Here is a 14646-nt window from a genome sequence, read left to right as displayed (position 1 = left end):
CAAACATACCTAACTCAATATGTTCTCAATAAGATAACATATATAACTGTATGTATATAGAAGATAACTCGTTCTATTCTAAAACAATCTCACTAAAACCAACTCTAACAATATTTTTTTTTTATAAACAATTTGCTCATTTTTAAGTGGGGATTTTAAAAATTAAAAATTGGAAATTCGTGGGAGTTGGTGGTGTTTTGAAGTTTAAAATATTAGGAAAAGAAACCGTTAAATTGTTGGTATTGATATTGTCTCCTCTTCAACGTGTAAGTGGATGATTAATCATTGTGTTAATTTTATTAATTTGAAATATATAAAAGAATTAAATATTAAATTGGTTAAATTATAAGTATATAAAAATTAAAAACTAAAATTGCAGAAAATGATGCGGTTGAGGGACCTCCAAATATTTTGACATTTGGACCTATTTTAGTTTTAAAATGAGTGTCATTTCGTCCTGAATGAAATAGTGCCCCCCTACTGTTTTATAGATGGCAATTAGAGAATGATGACATTTTAAACTAGTTTAAGGACATTATTGACTGCTTTTAAGGCAAAATTACAGAGCCTTTATTGGATGAATTGAACAGAATCTTAGGATTATATTCTCCGTATCCTCTCTTTAGCTTTTCTGATTTTAATGAAGCCTTGAGTGATTTTTATTTATTTATGTCTTTATTTAATTTAGGATAGTAAATAGGGGAACACAAAAAATAAATAAATAAATAAATTAATTCTCTACTTTGAACACCACTTGTTAACATGGTTACAATAGGCGCTACTCGCTAAGTGCTAGTCGAACCGTAAAGGAGTGCCTAGCGCTTAGGCGCCACCTAGGCAACTGACTATATATATATATATATATATATATATAGGGAAAATGACACTTTTTCCCCCTGTGTTATATACTTATAGCATTTTTTCCCCCTCAATTATTCAAGTGGCTATTTTTCCCCCTGAAATGTTAAATGGACATCTTTACCCTTAAAATAAATATTTTATTTATTTTTCTTCTCCAACAAATTATGACCACGATTCGGTTCAAACCGAACAGACACTATAGCAACTAAACTGAAATATTCCAATTACAATTTAGAATCGAAACTTGATATTTAGAGTTTATTAAAATCGCTAACTGAAACGGCCGGTTCATGTTTCAAACTGAAAAAAATAAAATACATTTATTGTTGGACTATATTAAAAATAAAAATTAAATGTTAAAATAAATAAGATTCAAAATCGCGATCCGCATCTGGAACCGCTGGTTCACGGTTCAGAAACCAATTTTTTTTTATTCATAATTTTAATAAACTGAAATCTAAATATTGAGTTCTGGATCTGAATCATAATCGAAAACTTTCAATTCGATTGCTATAGTGTCCGGTTCAGTTTGAACCGAACCGTGGTCACCCCTATGTATAAACAATAATTTGTTAGAGAAGAAAAATAAATAAAATGTTTACTTTAAGGGTAGGAATGTCAATTTAATATATCAGGGGGAAAAATCACCACTTTTAGAATAATTGAGGGGGCTAATGTGCTTACATAAATAACTCAGGGGGAAAAAGTGCTATAAGTATATAACTCAGGGGGGAAAAAGTGTCATTTTCCCATATATATATATATATATATATATATATATATATATATATATATATATATATATACACACACACACACACGTGTGTGTGTATATATACATAATTTGCAAGGCAACTCGGCCGAGTTGGACACTTAGAGAGCTGGCCACCTAGATGGCATTTAGGGGAAATTTGCCTATGTCGCTTTTTGCAACCGTGCTTGATGATTAAATGGCTAATATTATTGCCCTAACAACCTTAGAGAATATACAAGATTTTGTAAGCCTTTATCGTGAAACCTTACCCTCTTTTTACCAAATGATTGTGTTACCTGAATTATAAATTTTGACCATTTAATGTGTCAATATATGATGTTAATCGATTAATAAATAGATCAATTTGTAAGGTGGAGTGAAGTTCATCAATTCATAGTAATTAATGAATAAAAAAAAAATGTGACATGCTAAACTAAGAAGTTTAAAAGAATTAAATTCGTGGCATTCAAATATAATAATCATATTCTAATTAGTAAGGCACCTCTTTCTAGACATTTAAAAAAAAAAAAAAAAAAACTTTATTACAATTGGAAAGTGAGATAAATTTTGCAGTCACCCGAATATATAAATGCTTTACCTGGTGAAAATATGGTAATTTGAGTTTTGCTTAGCTCACTGAACTCTCTACTCTAATTCCAAACCACTCAGCTAACCTAAAAACAAATACTTTGTGGGCAATACAGAGAGAGAGAGAGAGAGAGAGAGAGATACGAATCTAGCGGACGAAATGCGGGTTATTCTCCTACTCTTCCTCCTCCTTCAGTTTCATCTCCGCCACTCCGCCGGCGCCGGCGCCGGAAAACCATTGGGCGTAACCGAGCAGGCAGCATTGCTGTCTATAAAGGCGGCTTTCACCGCCGATTCTCAGTCCTCTCTCACCTCATGGAACATCTCCACCAGCCACTGCACGTGGCGACGGGTCACGTGCGACTCGCTCCTTCACGTGGTTTCGCTCGACCTTTCCGGCCTCAACCTCTCCGGCGTCCTCTCGCCGGATGTAGGCCAACTTCCCTTCCTTGTCAACCTCTCCATCGCTGCCAACCAGCTCTCCGGCCCCGTTCCGCCGGAAATCTCCGCCATCTCTACTCTCCGTTTCCTTAATCTCTCCAACAATATCTTCGGCTCAACCTTCCCTCACCAGCTTGCTCAACTTGCCAATCTCCAAGTCCTCGACCTCTACAACAACAACTTGACCGGTGACCTGCCGGTTGAAGTCTACAAAATGACCAGTCTCCGCCATCTCCACCTCGGCGGCAACTATTTCAGCGGTCGCATTCCTCCAGAGTACGGAAGGTTCCCTAATCTCGAGTATCTCGCGGTTTCCGGGAACGGACTCAGTGGCGTGATACCTTCAGAGATCGGGAACTTGACGAAGCTTAAGGAGCTGTATATTGGCTACTTCAACGGCTTCTCAGGTGGAATACCGCCGGAGATGGGGAACTTGTCTCAGCTCATTCGCTTTGACGCGGCTAACTGTGGACTAACTGGAGAGCTTCCAGTGGAGATAGGGAAACTGAAGAACCTGGATACTCTGTTCCTTCAAGTGAACGACCTTTCGGGGTCGTTAGCGCCGGAAATAGGGTATCTTAAGAACTTGAAGTCATTGGATCTATCGAACAATGCGTTCTCTGGTGAAATACCAGAATCCTTCGCGGAGCTAAAGAATCTAACTCTTTTGAATCTCTTCCGGAACAAGCTTCACGGTTCTATACCGGGCTTCATTGGGGATTTTCCTAAGCTGGAGGTGTTACAGCTATGGGAGAACAATTTCACAGGTAGCATTCCACAGCAGTTGGGCGAGAATGGTAAGCTTCAATTTGTTGATCTCAGTTCCAATAAATTGACCGGAAATATACCCCCAAAATTGTGCACTGGAAACAAGCTTCAGACCCTAATTACTCTGGGAAATTTCTTGTTCGGTCCCATACCGGAATCTCTGGGCCAGTGCCAATCACTATACCGAATTCGAATGGGCGAAAACTATCTCAATGGCTCGATTCCTAAAGGGCTTTTGAGTTTGCCTAAGCTCTCACAAGTTGAGCTCCAAGACAATTTGCTCACTGGTACTTTTCCGGAGACAAATTCCATTTCTTCCAGTCTTGGCCAGATTAGCCTTTCCAATAATAATTTGACTGGGCCATTGCCATCCAGCATTGGGAATTTTGCCGGTGTGCAGAAGCTGCTCTTAGATGGGAACAAGTTTTCAGGCCACATTCCTGCCGAAATCGGGAAATTACAACAGCTTTCCAAGATGGATTTTAGGGACAACGATTTGTCTGGTACCATTGCACCGGAAATAAGCCAGTGCAAGTTGCTGACTTTCGTTGATCTCAGTGGAAACCAACTTTCTGGTGAAATTCCGACTGAGATCACAGGCATGAAGATATTAAACTACTTGAACCTGTCCAGGAATGACCTGAGTGGGAGCATTCCAGAGTCAATGGCTGCAATGCAGAGTCTAACCTCTGTTGATTTTTCATATAACAATTTATCTGGATTGGTTCCTGGTACTGGTCAGTTCAGTTATTTCAATTACACTTCGTTTGTGGGCAATCCTGATCTCTGTGGCCCTTATTTGGGGCCTTGCAAGGATGGTATTGTTAATGGGTCTAGTGAACCCCATCAGAAAGGAGGTCTCTCACCATCTTTGAAGCTTATACTTGTTGTTGTGTTGCTTGTGTGCTCGATTGTGTTTGCTGTTGCAGCAATTATTAAGGCTCGATCTTTAAAGAAGGCGAGTGATGCTCGTGCATGGAAACTTACTGCTTTCCAGCGCTTAGATTTTACTTGTGATGATATTTTAGATTGCTTGAAGGAGGACAATATCATTGGGAAGGGAGGTGCTGGTATAGTTTACAAGGGAGCGATGCCCAATGGAGAACAAGTAGCAGTGAAAAGGTTGCCAGCCATGAGCCGTGGCTCTTCACATGATCATGGGTTCAATGCAGAAATACAGACTCTTGGGAGGATCAGACACAGGCATATTGTCAGATTACTAGGTTTTTGCTCAAACTATGAAACCAACCTTTTGGTTTATGAGTACATGCCAAATGGCAGCCTGGGTGAAGTTCTTCATGGCAAGAAAGGTGGTCATTTGCGCTGGGATACACGGTATAAGATAGCTGTAGAGGCTGCAAAGGGCCTTTGCTATCTTCATCACGATTGCTCACCCCTCATCCTCCATCGTGATGTAAAATCAAACAACATTCTTTTGGATACTAACTTTGAAGCTCATGTTGCTGATTTTGGACTTGCCAAGTTCCTGCAAGATTCTGGAACATCTGAATGCATGTCTGCTATTGCTGGTTCTTACGGATACATTGCTCCAGGTATTATATACTATATAGCAATGCTAAATTATGATTTTCCTTCTTGGATATGCTTAAATGTGTTTATTCTGTTGATGCTAAAGTACTCCCTATTGTAGTTTGTAGTCTTAGATTGTCAAAGAAACTACAATATGATCCTAATTTTGACTGCATAGGGGTTAATAGTGAGCCTTCATTCGTGTCTATCTTTTAGAATGGTGGTCCAAAGGTTTCTATAAATAAGTGTTTGGTGCTTGTAATTCATTGCATCAAGAATAGGCCTAACGGTATTGATATGTCTCTTCATTCTTTCTGGAATTTTGTTGCTAATGCAGTAGAATAGAAAAGAACGACTACAAGGTTATTTATTGTGCAGTCCTTGACTGCTATTAAACAGATCTGTAATAAATATGCATCAACAATGAAAACGATCTCTAACTAATTTGCGGTTGTTTGGTTGGAATTTATGAGTTCTGTAGTTACCTTGTCAACAATTCAAAGCCAACTTTGTCGTACCTGCAAACTGCAATAAATGATGTGTCTTAGATTTACTTCAGTACTTTCTTTAAACAAAGGCAACTGCTGAGTTAACCATAGTTTTTTGTTTTATTATTTTTACCAGAAAGTGTGTAGTGTAATTCCAATAATGTTGCTGTAGTTATTGATTTACATTGAAATTTATGCTCCTCCTTGGCAGAGTACGCCTACACACTCAAAGTTGATGAGAAGAGCGACGTGTACAGCTTTGGGGTGGTTCTATTGGAATTAGTAAGCGGGAAAAAGCCAGTTGGGGAGTTTGGAGATGGTGTCGACATAGTCCAATGGGTGAGAAAAATGACGGATGGGAAGAAGGAAGGAGTTGTCAAGATCCTGGATTCCAGACTATCCACAGTCCCCATTCACGAGGCAATGCACATGTTCTACGTTGCACTGCTGTGTGTGGAAGAGCAGGCAGTGGAGCGCCCAAAGATGCGCGAGGTTGTGCAGATGCTAACAGAGCTCCCCAAACAGCCCCCCGGCACCAAACCGGAGGGCACAACAGCTTGCGAGTCCTCTGCACTAGAGCCGCCCCCCAGCACTGGTACTAGCGACGATGCAAAAGACCAGCAACAGCCACCACCCGATCTTCTCAGCATATAAAAATCTGTACGACTACCTCCCTCCTCCTCCTCTACCTAGCTTGATTCCTTAAGTAGCTGTATTGTGCTTTGTTTTCTGTTTAAAAAATTGGGAGTGGGATTAAGTATTCTGGGATTTCCTCTAGGGCTTCAAGCTTCTATTTCCTGTTCTAGTGTTCTTTTTCTCTTTTTTATCTAATCTTGGTTTGGTTGTACAGTAGTAGTAGTTGAAACTTGAAAGCATCAACATCATGCTTAATTAATTATCTGCAGCATTTAAGTGTCTCTTTTCTTCTGCATTTTTTGGGATATGAAATGAATGAGGTGAATCCATGATCCATGGGAAGTGGGATCTTTACTTGACTGCAGCAGCCAGTATTTAATTGTTACACATAAATCAGTGTGCATATATAGTTTAATAATGTGTAATATAATAATTGGGAGTAAATTGAATGATATAGTCCTAGAAATGTGTGAGAGTGAGTTTGACCAAAGTAGTGTGTGAAAGTGAAAGTGGCCTCTCAATTACCCACTCTCACCGGAGAGTTGCAGAATTCATTGGATTGGTACGGTGCTGCCAATTGATTTAGGTTTCAGAATTGCAGTTTACTAGATTTGTTTAATATTAAAAGGTGGGGAGTGGGGAGAGTAGTTGCGTACATTAATTAAACATATGAAATAATAATTTGTCTGTTATAGATGAGAGGTAAGGTAATCTATCTATCTGTGAGTGGTGGTCCTGGAGACTGGAGTGAATCTGTGATTAGCCGGTCATGTACATGTGGTCCTAGTTAATATTTAAGTTGTTTCCGTCATACGGAGATTCTGCTTCCATCCTTCGTGATCTGTGCCCCGACTTGTCCCCTCCCCACCTCCATTATTGGATCAATCAAATGGATTGGATTTTAGAATTGGTATTCAATTATATGATTTATAGCCCCCACCCAAATTCAAGAATTGCATCTCGAAATGCAATATAGTTTATTTTGCGTGTATTCTTGGGTAATAGATGACACCAAGAGTTAACGTGGTTGAATCCATGGGGCACCAGCTCAAATCAAGATTAATTTACTAAGCATATTTAAGTACATACAATGATACAGAAATTTACACAATACGATCACCTCCCCACCATCTATTGGCCCTGTTCAAGAGTACTATTAAAAATGGATGATCACGAGACCCTCTTGACGAAGAATTCCTTTTGCTTTGAAAAAGTTGCAACACATGTTGCCTCCTAGTCTAATCAATTCATGTAAATTAAAACCTCAATGACATACTATAGTCCCATTGATAAAGCTAAATATATAGAAATTATTCCACACAAATTAAAGAAATAAGAAAAAAATATATAGAAATTATTCCATACATAGTAACCTAAATATTTTGACAATAATTCCAACCAATAATAAAACTAACAGTTTGGCTTTCTTGTTTACAAGTTTTGACTCTTTTAGCAAAACTATATGAACAGTTTATAATTTATTAGCTTTTTTAATTTAAGTCGAAAGTGCAAGATGCTCTAATTCTGAACGGTTGAAAACCTTGGTAAAGTTATCAAAAACAAAAAAACCTTGGTAAAAGAGGCAATCATAGCATATGAGTTGATGATACAAAAGGAGGCGACACAGTTACTATAAGTAGTGTGATTTTGCATCATCCATCATGTCACTGCATGCATGCTGTTTTATTTATCGTTATATATATACTACGGATCGGAGTAATTTAATAGTGTACCTACTCCTACTACTACTGGGGGTGTATTATCACGTCAATATGAGATGACAATGCATTAATGTGGACGATGCATGGATCGGATTATCGGCGATACGATTTGACTTCACAAACATGTTGAGTGTACGTATGATGCCATCCATCGTTGGATTCTTCTCAATTTCTAGCTCAGACCTTTCATACATATTAATTTCATCATATTTCGCCCTTTCACTTCACCAGTCGTTTACTGCACCCTCTACTGGGAAACTGTGAAACTTCAGAAGAGTTTGGTTAGATGTACTTTCAAATTTTACCATCTAATGTGACAGATTCTGATAAGTTAATTTTTTCATGTGAATTTTAATACAAGTGTCTATATCAAAATTTTGTGTGTAAGAGTAAAAATTGAAAGCATAAAATAAGAGTACACATAACATTTTCTTTTTTAAGATGTCATATATATGATATATTGGCCATGGGTCATACCTCATTAGTCATCAAAATGTGAAGTATGGAAGTAATGTTTTAACAAATATTTAATGGGAGATGATGAGATCCTAACCGTGGAGGGTGGGGAAGCAACCACTCAAACTTTGCTTTAATGAAGTACATCTCGTGATTACCTCCTCTTATCCAACTCAGGAAACTAGACTCAGAGTACTTTTTTTATAATTGTTGCAGACTTTTTTGTAAATTATATATATATGGTTGCATTCACATGTAAACACCCTTAAAATACAAACATGTGGACATATACCATGCACACACCTAAATGAGGGTGCACACACATCCGTGGACCCATGCACACATCAAATATAGTATGCATGTGTGAATCCACAATATTTGAGTTGGCGTGCACACGTCCATGAACAACAGTGCACACAGGCGGGCATCACATAAAATCATAAGCCACACGTTTGTATTTTAAGTCATATTTTTACATGAATGTAATTCTATATATATATATATATATATATATATATATATATATATATATATATATATTACTCAGCCATTAAGTTTGTATGATTTACTAATTGTGATGGAAATAATTAAAACGAAATTCAAATTAATTAATAACCTAAAATAAAGACTAAGAATGAATTACAATAATAGGACAAAGAAATGTTTATTTTTATAATCTTTAGTCTATTTTTGTAATCCATTAAGGAAAGCGAAGACAACGAATGATGAAAATAAATGGTCATTTTTTATGTTTTATGTATATATTTTTAAGTGGATGAATATCAATTACTTGAAAGGCTATTACTAAAAGCCAATGCATTTCAATGTCGAAGGTCACTGTCTAATTTATCATCATGTGACACCTTAATGGATTTTGTAAATATGCAACAAATTCTCATTCCATAAAGGTCCCGCAACCCGAATCGATTTGGTTGAATAGTTAACTTGGTAAATAACTATAATGTTTTAAATTTAACTATTTCAAAGAATTGTATATTGACTTTCTCAATTTGAATAGATCAATGGACGACCTATGTTTGTTTACCTTAATGTGGTATTTTGCTGACTAGGGTCACAAGGATAAAAATAGAGTTATACTATGTAACAAGGTACAAGGAGTAATATAAAGTACGATGAACTATATATGAAAAACATGTCTTATTTATACTCGAGTTTATAGTTAGTGCAATGCAAATGACCCTTTTACTTAGGCGGTTGAGTCTCATATGACTGGACAGACCAGTTACATTTCGAATTGCTGATTATTTGGGTCTATTTTATTGACCATACTATTTGAATTATTGTGTCAATATGATTATCATATAGGCTATAACTAACCCATCACAATGGTACATTTATTAAATAAAAAAAAAAATCTCATAGTGAGTAAATTAAAATTAACGAAAGTAAATGTAGTAGAATTCAGTATATCTAGTCATTAGATAGGTAACGAAACATGGTAGTCCAAGCATTTGGTTGGTTCCGGGGCAGGGCATGATATAAGATATTCCATCCCCACAGGCCACAACATTTGACAACCCAACAACCCATTATTCCTCCTTAACCATTTGCATGCATTAAATACTCTTTTTGTCCTAATGGCATCTTAGGACTAATGATTCCGATGTATTATATTGTTGTGTAGCCTATATCAGCCATGGCAGGTAAGACTTCAACATCCATCCATTCCTCTCATTTAGACTATAATAGCTTTAGATTTTTCACAAATGATCAGCTCAAATCGATATGGCCAATATATTAATTATCAAATAAATAATTAAACCAATTCAGATGAGGTTGTCTTGTTTTGTGAGTAATCACATAACAAATATAAAAGAAAAAATGAACACGTAATTGTTGATTGAATGTTGGAAAAGCAATTAAAAAGATGAAGTTGGAGTCGTAGTTTCTGACTTTTTTTTATGCATGCTTTTGAAAATTTTGAAAAGGGAGAAGATATCAGATCAGAGAGTAGTGGGGAACAGCCACTGTAGATGGACACGACATAGGTGTCATGGAAGGAAATTAAAAGCTTTTCTTATCAATTATTTTCCGTCAATGAAGGTGATCTGAGCTCTGATGGGAGTGAGTGCATGCATGTACTGAAACAATTGAATGATAGACTATGGTTGAATTGGGGGCATCCTAAGGGATGAGCAAAGAGATGAGAGGTTTTACTTAAGAGGCCGGGATTCTCAATACTAGTATTGGGTAGACTATGGTTGGTCATATCCCAACTCCACTTCGACAGATTCACGGTGTCTCAATGACTCAACAGATAGGGTCAAATGTCGATGTGCACAAGGAATCTGAGGTTCAAACATTGATCTCTTCTCTCAAATACTGAGCTAAAGTATAGTATACAACCATAAAATTTCCCTTTAGCCTTCATTTGTTGTATCAACCTTGCTTGCGGCCTTTGCTCTTTTCAAATATTGTTGGCTGGATATAGTCTAGGTTAGTTCCACGTAATTTGTTTTCTTTTTTTTCTTTCTTGTATGAAAGATAATAATAGTAAGAGATTAGAGATGTGTTGAAAATAAACATAGGAATAAGGTTCAAATTGGCCACTGAACGTAACCTGAAAATGCAATTAGGCCATTGAACGAACAAAAAGTTCAATTAGGCCACTGAACACTCCAAAAACGTGCAATTAGGTCACTGGACTCTCCAAACGTATGCAATTTCACCAGATAGCAGGTTACCATCAATTTTAGCAGGTTACCTGCTTACATGGCAGCTGAGTTGGCATTTTTAATAATTTTTAAATAATTTTTAATAATTAATTTTAATAATAAATTTTATAAAAAATTGAAAAAAAAAATAAATAAAAAATAAAATAAAGTCGTTTTTATTTTTTTAAAATTTTTTTAAATAAAAATTTATTATTAAAATTTATTAAAAATGATTTAAAATTATTTAAAAATTATTAAAAATGCCAACTCAGCTGCCACGTAAGCAGATAACCTGCTAAAATTGAGGGTAACTTGCTATCAGGTGAAATTGCACATTTTTGGAGTGTTCAGTGGCCTAATTGCACTTTTTTTTTCGTTCAGTGGCCTAATTGCATTTTCAGGTTACGTTCAGTGGCCAATTTGAACCTTACTCCATAAACATATAATATACCAAGGACTTTGTGTTCCAATGGTACCAAGTTGCTCCCTTATGTGGGAGGTGGTGGCTGTAAGCCTCGGTGGAAGCAATTATAGTTACATTTGATATAATAGCTTGTATATGTAGGTATCCCTTTCCTTATAATAAAATAATAATAAACATATAATAATAATAATAATAATAATAATAATAAACATATAATATAAAATGATAAGTGTGTATCATTCACGATCTTTAATGGGCTTGCTTTTCCAGGCCTAGAATCATTTGTATATGAAATGGGCCTACTAATAAGAAATACGCAAATTATGCTGTGCAACCGAATGCACCTTGCAAGGTGCATACGGTTGCAAAACGGCGCCGTTTTAGTTAAAAAAACGCGCGTCCCACTTAAAGAAGAAATCAGGTTCGATTCCCGGCAATAGCATTTTTATATATCCAGAAATTCATAACTATATAACCACAATTTCATAACTATATATCCACAATTTCATAACTATATATCCACAGTGAATGAATGAAGTAAAAATCCACAATGAATGAATGAATGAAGTAAAAATTCACAATGAATGAACTAAATATCCACAATATATGATTGAACTAAATATCCACAATGAATGAACTAAATATCCATAAATTCATAACTATATAACCACAATTTCATAACTATATATCCACAGTGAATGAATGAAGTAAAAATCCACAATGAATGAATGAATGAAGTAAAAATCCACAATGAATGAACTAAATATCCACAATATATGATTGAACTAAATATCCACAATGAATGAACTAAATATCCTTAAATTCATAACTATATAACCACAATTTCATAACTATATATCCACAATTTCATAATTATATATCCACAATAATGCTATTGCTGAGAGTCGAACCTGATTTTTTTTTTTTTTAAATAAAACGCGCGTTTTTAATCAAAACGACATCGTTTTAAACCGTATGCACCATGCGCATTGTACATTCGATTGCACAGCATAACTATTGTAAGAAATACCGTTACACCAAAACTCTACAAGATATGGACTGATCAAATGGTAAAAATTGGTATGGGCCCATATACTATTGACTCGTTGCCATCTTAGTGGGCCAAGCCCCCCATACACGGGTCATTATTTTATGAATCATGGTTCACATAGCTATGTAGACTACAAATAAAAAGTATATTATTTAAGTACTGAAAATATATTATTTTGCATACTATCAAATAATGTATATTCAGTACACGAATAATATATTTTTAATATATTGAAAATGTATCTTATATTATTGAAAGTACATTATTTAAGTATTGAAAGTACATTATTTTGTATATTATCAAATAATGTACTTTTAGTTATTAAAAATGCATATTATATTCATGGTTCATCCACCTGTGTGGACCATGGTCCACATAAAAATTTGCGCCCAAAACACATGCAACACAAATTATATTATGGATCCTGATCTAAAACGTATTATTTTGTTTAAATTGGTGTGGTCTTTTATTTTTTTCATTTTCCTTCAATTTGATCAATATTCACATTTATAATAAATACATAATTTGTTAATTGTATATATGCAAACATAAATCCATAAATATATAACATGTTAACTATAAATGTATATTGTCAAATAACTCTAATCATATAAGTTCACATGAATTGCAAGTAAATAAAGTTAAAGTTATAAGTTCATAAATTGAGTATGCCAGTACTTATAAAGTTAATTTATTCTGTTCATGTAGCTTCTAAACCTTTTTTGTATTGCTTTAGTAGTCGTATTTCTTGTTTATAAGTACAATTATTATGTGGTTGTATTTAGTTTTCATTTAAATGTAGTTTTTAATATGTATTTTACATGTAATATTTATAGTATAATTTTATAAGATATTTGATTGAAATCTAACACAGTTTATCTAATTAAGCAATAATTATATTTGGCCAAAATATTCCAAACCCAAATTTTCAACTCATATATATTATCTATAGTGCAGTAGTAACAAAAAAGAAGTTAAGCATTTTCAACTGGCAGTTATTTAGACATATTTATGTCACTTATTTTTGTTCTTTGGTAGGAAGAAAATGGCTTATTTAAACCTACCAAGCCACACAATTCAATGGCAAGTTAGGGTTGTTAGCAATCATGGACTTAATTGTCACTAATCAATCCTCATATATAAGTAATATGGAGATGTGTCCATCCAACATAAAACATAAATTATTTAAAGTATTAGGAATTATAGATTTTAATGAGTTAAAGTGTATTTTAATTTGAAAAATTGTACTCTAAATTTTACTTGTATTTGATCGAAAAAGATTTTAGAAGCATTGGAGATTTTAGGAAAGTACTTATAAGCAGTGAAGATTTTGGATGTAACAAATATTTTTGAAGATTTTCTATGATCAGCAAAGGTTTCGAGAATATTTTATAAGCAACAAAATTTTGAAAGTTAACCAGGAGTAATAAATATTTCAAGCAACTGAGTTTTCAAAAATTAGACTAGTACATTAGTTATACTTAAATTGTAGACTCTATCCATGAATTATTATCCTATACAATTTTTTTTCTTTAATTATGTTAAAAATGACAATTTCAACATGATTTTTTTTTATTATTATTATAAGGAAGGGGATACCCTACATATACACACTATTTGCCTCAACCGAGGTTTGAACCCATCACCTCCCACTTAGGGGAGCACAATTTCAATATGATGGTTTTGTTAGATTTTGTTAACATTAACAATTTATTTTGAATTTCCAAATTATTAAAAGCCATATTAGTCATTTTGTAAAAAAAAATTTTAAAATTTTCTCATGAATCTTCATATATACACTACTCCTATCGCGAAATACTTGTTTATCTTGATTGAGGAGGAATACGAGAAGCAAAAATGACAATTATAATATTACTTAAGATTGGAGATAAACCGAATTGTATGTTTAATATATTAATTTATTATAATTTTTTTATTTTGTTGTATGTAAAGTACTATTTTTGATATCTCATTAAGTTCATACCTTAATGAGTAATATATACAATTTAGTTATTAGCATATTAAAATAACTATTTTTTAAAAATTCATTATGTGAGTGACTTTTTTTTTTTAATATTTACCTCCAAAATATAGTAGTAAGTATTAAATATTGTTTCCCTTAGAATCTTCATCTCATAATTATGCTCCATCAATAACATACAAGTTTATTAGTAAGGAAATAATAATAATAATAATAATAATACATTTTATGATAAAAATAACAAGAAATTAGAAGAACCATTCTCTAATATA

At 34.3% G+C, this 14646-nt stretch overlaps 1 protein-coding gene across 1 annotated transcript; it reads left to right on the top strand.

Moving 5' to 3' along the window:
* Nucleotides 1-2215: 2215 nt before the first annotated feature.
* Nucleotides 2216-6402, top strand: LOC109189155 (leucine-rich repeat receptor-like serine/threonine-protein kinase BAM1). Its single transcript, XM_019339922.1, has 2 exons — nt 2216-4965; nt 5642-6402. The coding sequence occupies exons 1-2, from the start codon at nt 2364-2366 to the stop codon at nt 6082-6084; spliced, it is 3045 nt and encodes a 1014-aa protein (XP_019195467.1). The 5' UTR covers nt 2216-2363; the 3' UTR covers nt 6085-6402.
* The last annotated feature ends 8244 nt before the right edge of the window (nt 6403-14646 follow it).

This window comes from Ipomoea nil, unplaced genomic scaffold, assembly GCF_001879475.1.
Source record: "Ipomoea nil cultivar Tokyo-kokei standard unplaced genomic scaffold, Asagao_1.1 scaffold1509, whole genome shotgun sequence".
Lineage (NCBI taxonomy): Eukaryota > Viridiplantae > Streptophyta > Magnoliopsida > Solanales > Convolvulaceae > Ipomoea > Ipomoea nil.
Note: the sequence above shows the minus strand (reverse complement) of the source record. Positions and strands in the feature narration are given on the sequence as shown.

What these genes read in the sequence shown, in the direction of transcription:
- LOC109189155 (XM_019339922.1), top strand. Translation starts at nt 2,364, where the DNA reads ATGCGGGTTATTCTCCTACTCTTCCTCCTCCTTCAGTTTCATCTCCGC. An exon ending in TTACGGATACATTGCTCCAG is followed by an intron (nt 4,966 to 5,641) that starts GTATTATATACT and finishes CCTCCTTGGCAG; the next exon opens with AGTACGCCTACACACTCAAA.